At 32.1% G+C, this 19402-nt stretch overlaps 1 protein-coding gene across 1 annotated transcript; it reads left to right on the top strand.

Annotated features, from left to right (window-relative positions):
* Positions 1-10436: 10436 nt before the first annotated feature.
* On the top strand, positions 10437-14281 carry LOC18044121 (protein NRT1/ PTR FAMILY 5.1). Its single transcript, XM_006435799.2, has 4 exons — positions 10437-10640; positions 10896-11113; positions 11877-12433; positions 13283-14281. Exons 1-4 carry the CDS (start codon positions 10538-10540, stop codon positions 14157-14159), a joined length of 1755 nt encoding a protein of 584 aa, XP_006435862.1. The 5' UTR covers positions 10437-10537; the 3' UTR covers positions 14160-14281.
* The last annotated feature ends 5121 nt before the right edge of the window (positions 14282-19402 follow it).

The following is a 19402-nucleotide window of genomic DNA, read 5'->3' on the forward strand; positions in this document are numbered from 1 at the left end:
TGGGACACTCATTCTGCATGCGGTAGTCAAAAGAAAAATTCCCCTTTATACTTGCAGAACCTATGATTCAACAGCTAAGCCCTAAGTAACATAACCCGGCCAATAATCTAGATATTGTGGGGAAACGGACTTGACTATATGAGATATCACTTGATAAATTTTCTTTTCTGGCAGTTCCTCTTCTGTCCTTGAGTGATGATACGAAGCCAGTAATGACGTAAATGTGGTAGTTCTTCAAGAGGCCTAACATATCAACAGTCCACGGAAGAACCCAAGGTTGCTTCTCCTTTGTTAATACATCATATTCATGGTGGCCAAAAAAGGGCTTGAAACTTATTCACTGGAAGAAAAACAAAATGCAATAGTTAGAAACTACACTAAACATAGCTCGATGCTCTTTCAGTCGAGTCTATAAATCATATTACCATTACTTAAAAAAGTTCCAAACAATTCATATGCAATTTGAATCCCTATTTTGGAATTTGGATAAGTGTCCAACATCATTTGAATCTCCTTAGGCTGTGTTTGGGATTAAAGTTAGGTAGTTGCAACTTTCACTTAAAATACTAAAGTGCCTGTTTAGTATGGCTTATTTAAGAGCCATAAGTGCTTATTTAATCGTATAAGCACTTTTTAAAATTTTTTATAGTGTTTGGTTTTTTTTTAATAGAGTTTTTTTAGCTTAAATAAGCTAATTTACCTCTACTAGTAAAAGCCTAAAATTTGAGCTTTTAGGAGTAGAGGCTATAGAGCTTTTCTAAAAATATATAATATAAAAAATATCACACAGTTTAATGGTTCAAAAATGTTTTTTTTTATTGACAACCAAACACCCAATGACTTTTTGTCCAAAAGCTCTATTGGTATAAGCTCTACTGCTATAAGCTCTACTGTTATGAGCTCTATTTAATAAGCTGTACCAAACGGAGCCTAAAGCATTTAGACTTAGTAAACACTAACTAGTTAACTACTACGCCTTGAAAGATAAGTTGATCTTATCAACCACTTGTATGATTAGAAATCTATAATAATTTTATTTTTTAAAAAAAAATTATTTAAAAATTATGTGTATTATAAATTGTTAGTTTTTATCTCATAGTTTCACTATTAATTTTTGTTTCATATTTACTACACACTTAGAAAAATCTCTTTCTCCAAATGTCTTTCACTCATGTATCTCTTCAATAAATTTTGACATTTATGAAGTTATTTTGAATATATCGATCATATTAAATGAGAAGAAATTTTTTTAAGATTCGTGATTTGATTTGATTGGGCATCACATTTGGTTGTAGTACGTATAGTTTCCTCCCCCCCCCCCTTATTAAAATAAAAATAAATGAAGGAACCAAAATTACTGTCTCGAATGACCTCTTTATTGGCAAGGATGGTAGATATCTCTATGTGGACGAAAGTCTTGTTCCGTCATTTTTTTCCATTCAAGGAGAAGAATGAGACAAATTTATATCAAATTTCTTGTTTAGGGAAATGACATTACTCAATATTTTATGTAGGGAAAAGATAGAGATTAGGTGAAATTATCATTCTCTCTTCATATCCGCTTTTCTAATTTTAATTTTATTTTTTATTTTTCTAAAATTTTTATTGAATACACATAAAATTTTAAATTGTAGTAATATGGTATAAATAACAAATATCATGATTTTTTTGCGATGATTCATGTGAAGAGATCAAAATCTCGGTCGGGTTAAGTTAAAGTCTCAAATGCAGCCCGAAAGAAATTCTCAGCCTACGATTTAATATTTATCTGGGCTATGGATCAATTATTCATCTCAGCGAATTGGACCCAAGGTTATTTATGGACAAATTGGGTTAACTAACTATGATTAATTTAAAAAAGTTCCAATGCTTTTCATTTTTTTTGAATGTTTGAATTATTAATATTTGAGTTAGATATTTACTACGAGCTGACTTGGCTTATATTTGTTTTATTATATTAGCATTATTAAAATATACTCTTAATTTTATTTTTCAAATATTAATTTGCTTACTTATGTGGTAAAGAGAAGAGTAAAAATATAAGTTCTCTTCGAAAAAAAACTTTTTAAATAAAAATAAGTTTATATAATTTTAATCAAATCTTTCCCTCCAGTACCAAAAAAAAAAAAGCATTTAACACTTTTCTCTCTTTAATGGTGATGATATAAAAATAATATAATATCAATTCATAAGGGAGAAGTAACTTTTCAGTATTAAAGAAAGAGAAGTACTATTTTATTTGAAAAATCTTATTTATAGAGTTTTTTTGAAACTTTAAATGCTAATGTAACTCTTTAATAAAAAGTAAAATCTCGTTAGATGAGTCTTTTGGTAATGTTTTTCAAATTAGAAGTAAAATCTCATTATTTTAATCAAATCTTTCATTTTCCCATAAAAAAAAAAGAAAAAGGAAAAAAAGAAAAACCATCAGCAACACAAATGTTTAAGCTCATTTTTTTGAAGAAGACTATTTTTAATCCAAGGAAAATAGCCTATAACTTAAGCTCATATTACCTCACAATATTCATAATTTAATTATTAAATTTGGATCCAGTGCTAAATTGAATTGTACTGATCTTTTAAAATATCCGGTCACACTGCTCACACATGCATTTTATAGTATTATATAGTTAAGATTTAATTTTACACACACACATTGACACACACACACACACACACACGTACTTATAATCATTCTCAGGTGCGGAAGCCCACATTTTTTTAAAAGCGAATACACTGTTAAATCGTGCGGTTTAAGAGAGTTAAAGACTAACTCTCTTAAACCCCACGGTTTAAAAGTGTATCCACATGAGAAAAGAATGCGGGCATCCACATTAAGGACTATATATATATACACTTATTTAATAACCATTAATCATAGTGTTATAAAAAGCTTTACTCAATACTAAGACAAAATTTTTATTTTTATCTTTAAATTTTATTTTGCGACATTAAGATCAGAGTTTCTAAAGAAAAACTCATATAGGGCTGTCCCACTATCTTAGCACGACACAATAAGCTTTGGGAAGTGGATCCAAGTAAAATACACATACTTTTTTAATAATTATTTAATAGGTCCTAAGGTGGGACTGACCCTACTTTATGATCCATTACTTTACCACATAACAAAATAATAGTAGACTTTCTCACCACCTTAGCATGATGAGGGGGAGGAATGACCTACACAAGTTTCTAAGTTAACATAGCAGAGTGTCTCAGCTCGAAGATCTTTTTTGAGTACGCAACATTGCTCTGTGATGACATAAGTCTTGCGAAGTCAGCCAACCTAATTATCACAAGATAATTTCTCACCAAGAATAATGTATTCAAATTTTTTATTTCAATAGGAACATGTGACCCATATTGCGACTCAAAAGAGTACAACTTGAGAACCGGCCACTAAGATCATATCTCAGAAAAGTGATTTGCAACTGTGGATACAAAATTGTGACACTGCTCATTTACCTCATAGTTGACTACTACATATTGACTCCATTTTCATGTACATAAAGTTAATAGAAGATTCCAAATTATCTGCACAATCTACCCCATCAACCTCCCTTCAGTCGCAGTTATATGATCACAAGCATTAATTTGGTTCAAAAATGAGGATAGGTTCATTGTACTAGTGGTGTAAAAGAAAGAAAATTACAAGTTGTTTGAATAACTTCGTTCGAGGTTTAAGTTGATAATATTTAAAAACCTCTTCAATTGCTGTCAAATTTACTATATAGAGGTCATATATTAATTTATCAAATGTGATCGATTTTTATTTCTTAACTTAAGGTTTATTTTACAGCAGTTGTGGACATATATAACGGTGCCAAATGATGGTCAGTTGTTTATACACCAGAGATTTGTAAGGAAATAACTAATTAACTACCCTTCAAGCTATGCTCAGCCATTGATTTAGGACATTAAGGTTAAGTTAGTTATTTTGCTCATGAGAAAAACTTACAGGACAAGCGCACCTCGTCATCTTATATATGCCAATATAATATATATGGCAAGGTGGGATTTGCTGGTGCAAATCCAGTCAACTAAATTCTCTTACGTTAACCAACAAAGTGTTGGCTTTACTGGTAATGGAGTCTCTCTTAAGTGGTTTGACTGGGTTTGCTCTCCAGTTCGAGTCGCAGGGAAGTCGCTTTTGTTGGGAGAACCTGTGCCTCCCGGTTCGAGCGGGGACTTCTAGTCTGGGTTGTGGTACGGGCTTAAAGGTGCCTCCCACAGTTGGGGCCTTCCCCAAGATACCTCGTGGTTAAGACAAAAAAAAAAATTCTCTTACGTTAATCATCATCAGCAATCGTGATACGCAACAAACGAAAGATCTTCAATGTTCTAGCTAAGAGGGCGGCATCGATCTTTCAAGTCAATGTCGGTTTCAATAGTGTCACCATTCTCGCAAGTTGCAAAGAAGCTTCATTGTCACCAAGAATTGATAGTTCAATCGCAATCCTACAGCAACAGAGGGCAAATTATTATCCTTTCGTAGAATCGATAGAACGAGGAGGCATTTTGGCATCTCCACTGGGAGAAAACAAATTGGCATACGAATCTAAATTGATGGACTAGGTTCGCTCTCTGTATAGTCACTAGAATAATGCCTTCTAGGATTCTATTCGCCAATGCAACAGTAAAGTCTTTTGTCCTGAGTTTTGTTTTGGAAATTTGCTTTTGAAGACTTTATTTCGTGATGGAAAGAATATTAGGGTAGCCACTTCCCCATATGATTCCAATGTTTGAGGCATCAATCAATAGTCCAATAATTTCTCTATTGTTACTGGACATCAAGCTGAGGAAATTGAAGTCTTATTTGAGATGGATGCGCCACGTCGTCCGTGCGCCTATCCAGAATATTAACCGCATTTTGAAATGGAATAAATGATTAATCATGAAAATTAGAGGAAAAAGAATTGAAGACACATGGTGTGAATTCGAAGAAGAACGACTCTAGATAAGACTTTCTCCAAATGAAACCGTTCCATGTAAGAAGTTTCCCAAGTTAAGGTAGCCTTACCACACAATTCAATTACTGGTGGGCATTTGGGCTTGGCAGAAGGTTTGTCGTCTGACATTCAATGTGATATAAAATCTAGTTGTTTTCGGTCTCCATCTTTGTTTGCCACAGAGAAGAAGGCATCCTAATTTGTCGTCAAATATTACCCAAAAAAAGGAAAAAAAAAGAAAAAAAAGACCCCCAGTTTTCGTTGAATAATGCTTTTTTCCTTTTTAACAAAAAAAATATTATTTTGTTTTGAAGACGATTGTGAAGTATGATGATGAGATGGAAGATAGTCTTTGTGATAAGATCGATATTCTTAAGCTATCTTGAGACCGATCGAGTAATGCTAATAAGCACTTTAAACTACTTGATAGGGCATTAATGAATAATCTTATCTTAATCTTCAAGAAAGAAACAAGCTAAAGCTTATTCTATCATTATCTTCTCGATTGATGGTGTGATTATTATACGACAAGTCATCATGGGAGCAAAATTGTTGTCACGTGTGTGTCGTCTCCGTTATTGTTGTTTTGATGAGTAAGCTCTAACTTTTCGGATTAATTCATTAATTTAAAATGGTAATGACCATTTTAATTCTTATATTTTAAATTAAAATCTTTTATTTGTTACACTCTTATTCTTACGTGTTCTTTTCGTTTATAATAATACCTTTCTAACAACATTATCAAGGATACTAATAAAAGGAAAAATATTAATTTATTAAATTAACCTTAAAAGTAACATAACATAAAAATTTAAACAAATTTTTATATCCTTATTTTACTTTTAGAATTAATTTGGTAAATTATTTTTTTTTTATAAAATAATCTTAGTAAGATTGTTGTAAGGATATTAAATGTTGCTTTAAGTTGGCTGATGTTATTTTATTTATAAATAGTTATTAGTAAGATTGTTGCACAAGTACAAAAAATTATTGGTTCTTTTATACTAATATTTATTGGTTAATTTGTTAATTGATTTTTTGTATATAAATTAATTAATGTAAAGAATATTGTTTTAAGGTATTATTTTAAAAATAAAGAATAAATAGAGATAAGAATGTAAAATATTTACTTACAAAATATTTTAAAGTATTTTTTAAAATACAAAAAATAAAAGAACACTTAAATCAAATCAAAATATGAGGATGAAATGAAACATCATTTACCCATTTAAAATGCAGCAATACACCGACCCCTCAAAGATTGTTTCCCTTGAAGATTCGAAAAAGATCAGCATCCCACATTTAAGCCATTGATGAAGACTTGATATTGTCTACCCTATAGGCTTTTGCAATTCCCACATCTAAGGCATTGATGAAGACTTGACATTGTCTACCCTTGGCTTTTGCAACCAATTGTGGTGCTTTGTGTTGCTTATACGTATATTTATTATTTTTTCATTTCAAAAGAAAATTATTGAAATGAAAATGAAGAGACGACTATTTAATCTTATGAATATCATGATTCCAAATAGATTGGTTGGTCGTAAATATATTTTACATCAACGGTCATCTGAATCCGTCCGAATAATAGGGACGGGGCAAAAGTTAGCATAGTCCACAGGTTTTCAATCTGCGGAATTAATTCTAAATTTCAACTTCCAAGGTTAAATTTACTACTGAGTTAGCATTGTTAACATTTTTTCCCTTTTTCAGCAAAACAAGCATAGAATTAGTCCACAAGGCAACAAATTAATGCACTATGTCCTGCCAACATCGAACCCAGATGCAACCCATTATTATATTGATATTTTCTCAGACCAAATCAAGTCCCGTGAAAAACTACGAGAAAAAGAAATATTGCATCTCTATGATACTTTGCAATCGTTTATGGGTGCTGCCAGATTCTTCCAAGCAAAAGGCAATTCACGTTGCAGAATTATACAATACAGAATCCGAAAATACGTGTAACGTGTAAACAGCATCTAAAGAAAAGGATCGACTTGGCCACAAAATGGAGCCTGGAAACCATATATCTTTTCTTCTCTGAAATTATTGCTAACCACATTGTGTCCGAAATATAGTACCAATTTGAACAGCGAAGCATGTAAGTGTAATTACAGCCACAAACGCGCCACGGCCTATGAGTTGCTATGAACACATGAATTCGGATTTGTACGTTAAAGCATTTAATTTCCTTGTGAGCCCTAGCTATCTTTGAATGGGGATCTGGGAAAAGATTCCAATCACGTCAGTGCGTACCTCAAATTAATTTTCGGTGTATGTGATAACGCACAAGTTAAAAATTGATAACAAATTTTGGTGGGTCAAATTGGAAGAGAGAGACACTTGAGACCGGGTAGGTCCGTTATCAGACTCACGAGCAGCAAATCCGCCCTACCCTAGATATTAGTTAAGATTCAAAGCGAAAAATAAAGATGTTCAATTTCTACTCGCTGGTGGATCCAACTAATAAATCTTTTGGAGTGATATAACAGGTCACATTAAAGTGAGTAGCTGTTTGTTTCACATTTATGTAATATTTTACAATAGTTGTAAAATATTAAATAAAAAAATAGTTGTAAGTTCAAACATTTATAATTCTATAAGACAAATGACCTAGAGATTTTAGGGAAACCACCCATTATGGTAATAAACAACTTTTCTTCCCGCTCGTGTGGTGGTTCGAGACCTTCTGTGTGTAACGCAATTTAGATAGAGTCATGGCCGATTTGGATTTAGATATCTCAGGCTGAGCTATAACAAAACCTACCCAAACAGGATGACACTAGATATCCCAATTGTGCCATAACTAAGTTAACAAAAGTATCTAGCCAATACAAGCTTCGATACGTGGGTTGTACATAACAAAACTATCCAGACAAAGGACAAGCCCAGAAATCCAAACTGCACCATAACAGAAATATCTAGGTGCATATTCCAAACAGATTTTTAATTGTAATAAATAGAAGTAAATTGTATTATCACATTTTTAATAATAAATAAATAAATAACCTCTATGGTTTTTAAACTTTGGCCCTTTGTTTCTCGTTTCTCTCTGCCCATCAAAGAGTGGAACAATCACTTTCAAGTGTACTAATATTAATGTCGGTTGCATAATTGTTGTGGTGGTAATTCAAGAAGAGTAATCTTGCCAGTCGAGTTAGTGGGGTCGGTGGAAGTGGGTTGAAACAGTAGCCAATCAATCAATCGAGCCAATCAAGTTCAATTTGCTGCAATTTTGAGATTTGGCATATTTTCATTCATGGTGCATTGACTTAATTTTAATCCAAAATTCATAAACCCAAGGCCATAACTCAAGCATCAGTTCATCCCTATGAATGATTTGTCTGTATTAATAAACGCTACAAAGAAAATGTCTTCCAATGTTGTTTGTATCTATTTGACAAATTCACTTATATCAAATAAATATCTCCATTTTTTTTTTGTCTTTGCCATTAGTTATCTGTTTGTTTCTAGCTGTTGGTGGTCTTTCGAGTATAAACATGAAAGGCTGTATGCACCCTTAAGACCAAAACCTAACCAAGGTCCCGTTTGATTTTCAAGTCCTAAGGGCTAGTGGCAGCTTGCATATTTGTTAGACGTTTAACAATAGAAATCCTGGACCAATATGTATTAAAACTGAAAACAACAGCTCGGGCTCAACTTGTAAACTGGCCGGTAGCGAATTCATTTGCAATTTGAAGTCATGAATGGCAGATTTTATTTTTATTCATTTTTAAGTTTGATGTTGTGACAAAATGGTTATAGTCGAATCAGTAACAATTGAAATTGAGGGTCCCGAATGATGGTGGGAACTTTAATATTGTTATTACTGAAGAAAAGCGAAGTGACCGCAAAACAATTCCAGACAATCAACGACAAGTCAACACGCAAATCATGTAAATATGGAAGATAAATTCCGAGAATTATGGTTTTTTATTAATTATTTTCCTTTGAAAAATGATCGCTAAGTTCCATCTTCTACGCTATTGTTTAGTGAGTATTATGTGCAAAAGTCCTCAATGCGAGTTGATAACGTTACTGATTGTCACGCTAGTTGAATGTTACTAACATAATATTGCATATTATACATGGAAGTACATCAACATTGTACTAGAACAATAACGTAATATATCATAAGATCTCAACAAAATCATGTGCTTATGTTGAGAGAATACTCGTTACCCTTTTATTATAAATGGAGTTGTTTGATATGTTGAAGCATTGGGGGAGATCATGATTTGAAAATGAAGTTTAACATATATGGGATTAGTTTGCCTAAGAATTTTTGGGCGTCTCATTGGCTTCACATGCAGGCTGCAGCGACCTGCTCTTAAACCTCATCTCAAGGGCAGCCAGCAGCTCTAAGTGATGTGGCGAATAGTGTTAATTGTTAAGTGAGAAACTAATTTTAATAATTTGGTGTCTTGCCGGCTTCACTTGCTCCATAAAACCCTCACTGGCCTGAGATTTTGGGCTTTAACTTTTAAGGTTGAAAGACTTAATAATACGAACTAAATTAAATCAAAATTATATTTTTAGCTGTCGTTGAAAGTAATGTTATTTAATCTTTCTCAACAAATATTCAAAGAAAAAAATAAGAAACTTAGGTTTGTATTTATAAAATTTCATAAAATTTAAGGATATTTATTTTTTGTTGGAAGTACTTCTTAAATTCATTACGATTGCACCAAATATGTTGTTGTATGTATATTTTTTTTTCCAGTAACTATGCACACAACTTCATAATGTTGGAAACTAAACTTATTCTTGGGAAGATAACGATTCAAATTGACCTAATATCTCCCATTAAGATCGGTACGAGGGGAAATAGACCTTATACTTCGACTACAAGAGGTTAAACTAATTTTACAAAAGATTAAACTAACTTTGCTATCTCTTTGTGATATAGCAAAGGAAAATTATCAATCATCTACTTTAAGTTAATACTATTGTAAAAAAATACCACAAAAATTTGAATTTGTTAAATTTCCACCCTAATATTGTAATTCATATCAATAATTTACCAAAAAGATAGAATTACCCACGTAAAATAACTACTACTATAATTTGTGTTTGCATTTGTTTGCCCATTTTGTAAGGGTAATTATATCCTTTTGATGGATGGTGGATATAGAGTACAGACTTAGGATGGTAAAATCAAATTAAAATTTTTGTAGTTTTTTTATAACATGGTAAACTTAAGGTGGATATTTGATAATTTTCCTGTAATAAAAGATAGATCATAATAATACTGAATTGATTTTTTATTGGACACTAAATTAATAGTTGTAAGGTAAGATAAATGAAAATAAAATAGAAAATAAATCCTGACTATTGATATTATTGAATCTTAGTACTAGAATAAATACTAATATAAATATTATATTAATTAAAGAGTCAAAGGTTAAAAAAAAAAGGAGAGATAAAGGAGATTAGAGGCTCGATATTGCTATATAACAAGAAGGTTGTCAAGTGAGAGCTTTTCATAGCGAAGCTTTCCACCTTCAGTAGCTATACCCTAAGTAGCATCCTTTTGCCATCTCTTTGTGCTCTCACTTTCAATAATAAAAATCTAAAATTCTATCATGGAAGCCAAAGGTTTTACCCAAGATGGCACTGTTGATCTCCAGGGACGCCCAGTTCTTTCCTCTAAAACTGGCAAATGGAAAGCTTGTGCATTCCTTGTTGGTTAGTAATTTCTTTCTCAAACTTTTAAATTTCTGAATTCTTTACGTGATATTTCAGAATTTCTAGTTTGTATGCTCAAAGTTCATAAGGTTAGTGATTTTCCTTCGTTCCCTTGAGCGGTTATATCAAATGATGATCATGAAAATAACATGACTTAATTAGCTTTCCGTAGCTGATCTGTTTTCTTCTGTTTCTCCTGTTAGGTTAAGCTGAAAATTAGATTACATGCATGATTTTTTTTCCCCCCCTTCTCAGGCTATGAAGCATTCGAGAGAATGGCCTTCTATGGAATACAATCAAATTTAGTGAACTACTTGACAAGCCAACTCCATGAAGACACGGTTTCTTCCGTCAGAAATGTAAACAACTGGTCAGGTGTTGTGTGGATTACACCACTTCTTGGTGCCTACATTGCTGATACTTACATTGGTCGTTTTTGGACTTTCACTCTCTCATCTTTAATTTATGTCCTGGTAACTATCATTTCTTCCACTAAAACTTTTCTTATTTTATTTTAGTACATCCCCTAATTTATCAAAACAAGGTAGAGTCTAGAAACAGGATAAAAAGTACTTTCCAATATTGAAATAACTTTTCATCGATATATGAATCTTTTGTATGAATACGCTTAGATTATTCGTTACTATATTCGTCTTCCATAGATTATACACCATTTGTTTGGACCATATTCTAGATTATCTACTCTCTAAAGGTCAATTGAATCCATTATTTTTTGTGGGACCAACGAACATATAGCTGGTTATTCATTCATTCTGAGATGCATGATCTGTTCAATTCTTCTCCACAACCACGAGCCTATAATTCATATGAGGCCAATCATGAAGTGGCCATTACAAATTATAATTAATATGCATCCGCTACATATGTTTTTTAAATACTAACAAAAAAAAATTGAAAAACTTTTAAATGCTAACAAAAATTAAATTTTGAAAAGTTAGTTTCAACAGATAAGAAAAAGAGTTGAATTTTGTATTCATCAATAAAAACAAAAATTCGTTTGGTCCATTCCTTCTTATATAGGAAGAAATTAAATGTCATGTCATTGATGACCGCATAGAAATAATTGCTGAGCTAGTGCAATTTCATTATGTGGCATGAATTAATGTTTTTAATCTTAGAAGCCACAATGTAACATATTATGCATGTGCACCATGAATTTATTCTCTCTAGCTACTTCTTTTACGGTTTATTCCTAATTTATGAACATTTCAACAGGGAATGATACTTCTCACAATGGCAGCTTCGTTGAAATTTATGAAGCCAACATGCACAAATGGAATCTGCAGCAAGACCTCTACTTCACAAATTGCTTTCTTTTACTCGTCTCTTTACATCATAGCAATTGGTGCAGGTGGAACAAAGCCTAACATATCCACTTTTGGTGCAGACCAGTTCGATGATTTTAATCCCTATGAGAGAAACCTCAAGGTCTCATTCTTTAACTGGTGGATGTTTAGCTCTTTTATTGGAGCTTTGTGTGCCACTTTAGGGCTTGTTTACATTCAAGAGAACTTGGGATGGGGATTAGGCTATGGTATTCCAACAGCTGGTTTGTTATTTTCCTTAGTCATCTTCTATATAGGAAGCCCAATTTACAGGCACAAAATTAGGAAGACCAAAAGCCCTGCAAGGGACTTGATTCGAGTTCCCATAGCTGCTTTCCGGAACCGGAAAATTCAGCTCCCTGACAACCCATCAGAGCTTCATGAATTTGATACACAAGATTACATTCGAAGTGGTAAACGCCAGGTGCTTCACTCTCCAGCTTTCAGGTTAGCTCTGTCTGCTACTAGTGCTAATTACTTGTTAGACTGCAAATTTGGATCCAAACTTAATCTGTACTGCAGTGAGATTTTAACGATCTTGTTTCACATGCGTATTTATAATATTATATAATTAATAATTAATTGTATATTATTATTTATATAATAACCATCAATAATCAATCTTATATTTTGCACATAACAGAATTAAACCAGTATATAAATCAAAATCATTAGTGTCGTATGTGGTGTACTTGCACTTCACATATTGCGAGGGAACTTTTTCATTACCATCTGAAAACTTGTGAAATGGAATCTAAATTAAGGACAGTCAATTAGACTAGAAAGGGTTCAAAAAGTGGTAAAGCAGGTGTAGCGGGGAGGAGGCTGGGGGCGGGGTCCTCTCATTTTCATGCGCATGCATATAACTAGAAAAACTTCTGCTGGAAAAGCAATGGGTGGTCTTGCTTTTGCTTATGATTTTGTAGCAATATAATTCTCCCAATAGATTATTTACACGCGCTCTGTTTACTGTTCTCGTTGCTGACAACGTTAATGAATGGTCACAATCGCTTGGTCAAATTGTCTTTGATATAGTGTGTGTCACAGTGAAATGATGCGCCACATCGCCCCCACCATATATAGTATTCAATAACAAATTGTTTGTGAAATACATTTATTAGAATCTTCCATATTCCATCATTATGTAGCATTTGAAGCTAAAAAATTTCGCTGTCTAAAGCACAATCCCCAAACAGATCAACTACCACCACAGCAAGTCAACAACCAATTGCATCAATGCTTGTATTATGTCCACAATTTTAAGTTCAATAATTAAATTTTTTTCTTGGCCATTAGGTGCTTGGACAAGGCTGCAATAAAACATGGCAATGGAGGAGACAGCAAACCTCCATGCACAGTGACGCAAGTAGAAGGAACCAAACTTGTTCTAGGGATGGCATTGATATGGCTAGTGACCTTAATCCCTAGTACAATATGGGCACAAATCAACACTTTATTTGTCAAACAAGGCACCACCTTGAACCGGAGCCTAAGCCCTAGCTTCCGCATTCCGGCAGCCTCTTTAGGCAGCTTTGTCACTCTCTCCATGCTCCTATCCGTGCCGATGTACGACCGCTACTTTGTGCCGTTCATGCGTCGCAGAACCGGAAACCCTAGAGGAATCACAATGCTTCAAAGGCTTGGCGTTGGATTTGTCATCCAAGTCATGGCCATAGCAATTGCTTATGCTGTGGAAGTTAGAAGAATGCATGTGATAAGAGTGCAACACATATCAGGGCCTAAACAAATAGTGCCCATGAGCATATTTTGGTTATTGCCTCAATATGTGCTACTGGGAGTTGCTGATGTGTTTAATGCCATTGGATTGCTTGAATTTTTCTATGATCAATCCCCAGAAGATATGCAAAGCCTTGGAACAACATTTTTTACTAGCGGAATCGGTGTCGGAAACTTCCTGAACAGCTTCTTAGTGACATTGGTTGATAAAGTTACAGGAAGAAATGGGGAGAAGGGTTGGATCGGTGACAACTTGAATGACTGTCACTTGGACTACTATTATGGGTTTCTTATGGTGATATCAATTCTCAATTTAGGTGCATTTTTTTGGGCATCTAGTAGATACGTCTACAAGAGGGAAACCAAAGAAGTGAATGAAGGCTGTGTTGAAATGGAGACCAAAGCCTTAGACACATCTCTAGGGTTACATGCTTGAAAATATCTATTAGTACGCTAGAAAGTATATATGAGATATATGCTTGTAAACTTGTGTGTAATGTTAAATATATTGTGTTTCTGGCTTCTCCTGGAATATCACCTATTATGTATATAAATCTCCCCCCAATGGTATAATTTCTTTCTACTTTTATTTTTTATTTTTTCCTTCAACTCCAAGTTTAAGAAGTAATGCATCCAATTATTGATTTCTTGGGAAACAATTCGAGAAAATCCATTTGTCAAATTCCGAAAGATATATTTCCTACCGGGTTAAGCGGATCGGATCTAGTCGATTCGAGTAACAATCTATATCTCAATACAATCCAATTCGCTAAGTGTTAAAATTCAATCGAAGTATGACACATTTTTCTCTACAATTTTCATATTTTACCACTTATTCTTGTACGATTTTCGTTAATATTACCCCATCAATCTCATGATATCAAAAGTTTAACAATATAAAGAAAAAATAAAGTGATTGTTCCGCGAACGAAAATGAGTTAGAGGTGTGACAATTTTGATATCGAAGGTAGTAACTAGAGTATAATGAAAATTGCAAGAGTTGTATGGGAAAATCTCTCAATTCAATCTAATCAAATCTAATTTCACTCTCGTCACTTAGATCTAATGTTTTTATGGTATTTTAGTCCTTCCATGTTACAAGAGTGAGTAAAACAGTCAAATTAATTTTATGTTAAAACAATAGGGTGAGGGTATTCAAACTCACTAAATTACTCATTAAATATATTTACTTAATAAACATATTTCTTAAATTTAAAATATATGTTTTTCTTTATAAAACCACATTTATATCTAAAATGCCCTTATTATGCTAAATTATCATAATTTCTCTTCTTATTTTCTTTTCATGTCGTTCATCCATTTCTTCTTCTTTTCTAGAGTTTTATCAATCATTCTTTTTTCCCAAATTCTTAAATTTTTTATTTTTTATTTTCAGTAGCTGTTTTCTCCTTGATATTTTATTCGTTGTTTAAAAAATACAAAGAAAAAATTGATAATAAAATTACATCTACATTTATAATAAATAAAAAATTCAACTAACTGTAACAGTTCTTGCATAGGGCTTTCATTTTCTTATGCAGAAGAACGTTCCTAAATTGGAAGACAGTTCATTGTCAATTCAAAGAAATTGGAAATGATGAAATTAGATAGTGAAGTCAAGAGAAATCTTGTCAACAATATACTTTTATCCAAGTGTATTAGAAATTCATTGAAATTTCGTTCTACTTACACTTTAAACTTGGCTTCATTAACAAAAGTGTAAATGAGGAAAAATAAATTCAATTTGTATGTTTAAAAAAAAAGTCATAGAGTGGAAGAAAAGCCATATTTTTTCTTTTAGTTTAATTATTATAGTCTTGTCAATTATAGTAATACAATTTACCAAAAAATGAGTTTAATCAGTATTTTGGTGAGTTAAAATGGTGTCACCCAAATCAAATATTAACAGTCAAGATGATTAAGGGACCTAAATGACCAAAAAAGAAATTAAGAGGATTTAATTAATAGATTATTCAAACTACTAATCTATTAAATTTTAAACAAATAATAAAAACCTCTTATAAGAAACTAAGATCTAGCTCTAATGATAAGGAGCGGCCTTCTTAAAATTCGGATCCTAAGTTTGAGTTTCAATAGTGTGTGAGTTATTATTAAAAAAATCAAAGGTTCTTATAAATAAATTATCATATTAGAGTGTGATTAGAATAACATAAAGACGGGGGAAGAATATCATCAACCTAGAGGGGATTTTAAATTATTTAATTCACCAGATAAAATACAAATAAGTCTGAACAGAGTTGAATAAATTGGGTTTGATTTTGCGTGCCGCAATGTTGACTAATTCAATACTTTACTATTAAGCGTTACTAGAAACGATTAGACTAGTGATATGTTTTTGTTAGGCATGCTTGACTCATTATTAAAAGTTTGGATTAGGAATTGGTTAATTTTTGCAATCTAAAATCAACGCATGAAAATGTTGAACCTTGCAATTTGACGTGTATCTAATTTTAAGTTAATTGCAGAAGACTTGCAAAGCACACTCCAACTGCTGACTTCCAAATTAATTCAATGTCTCAGTTAAAAGTATTTGACAAATACTAATTTAAAATTTGAAACACTACTACCAATGGCAAAAATCGTTTTTTGCGGCTGTCTTAAAAATATCGTTTAATTTTTCACGTTGGGATATATTTTTCAACAAAAAATTAATGAGATCTCAAAAAATTCTAGGGTAGCTTACCTACTATAGATTATAAATTATAATTACTCTAAATGCTCATAATTTATAAAAATTTATATAATTAAAATATCTTTAATGTAATTTATTATTAAACACAATTTAACATAATTAGAGAAAATAGGTAATTTTTTTATTAAAAAAATAGAAAATGGGCATCCGGACTTCGGTTATATTTGCTTGACGTGCGGTGAGAGTTTACAGGTGCAATGTTTTGCTCAAAATAACGGAAGATATAAAAGGATTTGAAAAAGGACGGTGTTTTATTTTATTTGTTTATGTATGATGCTTACAATGATTTACATGAACAGACCAATAATTTAGAATTCCTCATTTTTACCAATAATTTTTTGTTTAGGTTGATTGTAACTCCTTCCCTTATCTGTAAGGTAGAAGATTGGGTCTTCTTAGTGACTGTTAGATTTTGGCTTGATTATACTTTTTAATAGACTTGGGTTGTATTGGACTCTGATATATTGTATATAATAATGACACAAAAAAATTGTTGTCTCTAATTTTATAATAAACAAAGTCGCTTACTCCTTCTAATCAACCAGATCAATTTCTTATATGAATTAAAAAATCAATCTTGACATTTTTTTAGTAATCTTGACCATGCGAGACGATGAGTTTTATCCTGCATAATTAGTGCACAATTAAGGAAGAAATAAACTTATATAATGAATATAAATTAATAGTATAATATTTTAATATGTAAAATAAGATAAAATTTATAAATAATTCTGAATGTTAGAAAATTTGGTTATTCAACGAGATTAACCTAGAAATTTTCTCATTCACAAACTTCCCACGGTGATGCTGATGTTTGGAGGAAAAAAAGAGAGAAAATTTTGAAAAGTGACCAGTGCAGCAGCTTAATTGGTGGAGTGGAAGACTTGTACTTGTTTCCAATAATAATATGAGAAATTGCTTGAATCATACATAAAGCGATATATAGGGAATCTTATCATATCTTTTTTTTTTGTTTTTTTTCTAGAAATGATTAATGTTCTACCTAATCTCATTAACAAATAACAAGTCAAGTTTTTTTCTTAATTAAGAAGATTCAAATGAGCAAATTGACTGCGACTCGTCCGAGTTTAGTACGCTTTTACTATATTTCATATTCCGAAAAAACTCCTCCGTATCTTTGAGTGGCGCATTTGGGGGACCAAGTCAAATGATTTCGGAAACATATAACAGTATGAAGCTGGTATTTCCGACAAGGGTAATTTTTAAGAACCTCCCCTGAGATTTGACGTATTGACACTTAGATAGAAAGTATAATTGTAATTACAGAGATCTCCCCTACCGTCTGTACTCAGTTTCCTTGACTGTTAGTTGACTGGTGATATGTCAAAAATACCCTTGATTCGAGAAAAGACCTCAACACCCTTAGCGCTAACTATTAAATTAATTATTACACTTTAACACGCTTGGGAAACAAAGATTTGACATCAAATATTCATCAATTGTAAAAAGTTAAAAAAAAATTACTATGAAACTAGGGCTAGTGATAGATAGTATACAGTGAAAAAAATTTTAAAAATTAAGTACCCTTGGTGCTAAATATCAAATTAATCATCACACTTTTAACACCTTTGGGAAATAAAAAATTGACATAAAATATTCATCAATTGTAAAAAGAAAAAAATATAGTAGGGAAACTAGGGCTAGCAATACTATACAGTGAATTAAATTTTAAAAATTTAACATAATACAACAGTTCAAAGCCAAATTTGGTATATCTAATAGACAACAACCTATTGTTAACATTTGTTTAATTCCATTGATCATTAAAGTGCTCTTAGTTACACCGATTTTTTCAACCATCTCCTTTGACTCAAGAATTCAATCTCCACCACTAACTTCAATTGTTGCCCTTTCCTCTTCCATTTCTTTGTGACGTATAGCTACCTTATTTTTCAGATTTTCAACATATTTTGCCTTCTTTCCTTCCAATTATTCCTGCCAATTACTAGATGTGCTGAAGATGAAATGGGAAGTAAAACAAAGAAAGAAAAAAGAATCTAGAATAAGAAGAGACAGGTTACCTCAATCTTTTTCAGTTGGGCTTACAAAATTCCTTCTTGCTATTTGTCACTAATAAAACAAATTTCTTCAAAATTTAAATCTTTTACACAAACATCATCCAAAATTTCTTCATTTTATTTGTCACTAATGCTTTTTTTTTATCAAGCAACTAAAAATTCTCCATATTAAGGAGCACAAGCAATATCCTTTTCAGCTTCTTCAAAGCATCACAAACAAACCCTTATTTTCCAATATTACTAATGCATATAACTTCACTAATTTCTAATATGCATTGGTATTTTTAGTTCAAGCACATGTTAAAAAGTTAATTCCTCCAAATAGCATCCATATTCTTCATAACAGTGCTAACCCGTTTTCATTTGACAAAGAATTCACATAAAAATCACTAATTTCTAACACATATGTTATGATTAGCTCTTAACTTGACAAATCCGGATAGCTAAGGTCTGAAAGTAATAAACAACATGCATCTTCTCCAATACATCAACAAATTGATATCATTTTTTTTTATGAACAACACAATGCCAACCGTTCTCCAACACTTCAGCCCATTTTCATTTTCAAAAAAAAAAAAAACCCAATCTAAGATTAAAATAAAATAAAATTTCAATTTTATTTTAAAACATAATAAATATTAAGCCAAAAAAATTAAATCTGAAATTGTTTCAAAGACTAACCTTCTTTGAATTCAAGTCAATAACAGTCATGTCCGACGCCGAATAGTCAGCTATTTTCACCTGACACCACCCTTAGGCCACCATCGATGCTTTTCTTGTTAATAAATCTAAGTTAAAGTTGCGGAACTTGGCAATAAAAATCTGATTTTTTTCATCTTCAAAGCATTTAGAGATGAGGAGTGCATGTGGGCCTCGGTTGATTGAAAGAGAAAATGGTTTTGTGATGAGTTGGGTTGATGAAAGAGG

Source organism: Citrus clementina, unplaced genomic scaffold (genome assembly GCF_000493195.1).
Source record: "Citrus clementina cultivar Clemenules unplaced genomic scaffold, Citrus_clementina_v1.0 scaffold_4, whole genome shotgun sequence".
Taxonomy (NCBI): Eukaryota; Viridiplantae; Streptophyta; class Magnoliopsida; order Sapindales; family Rutaceae; genus Citrus; species Citrus x clementina.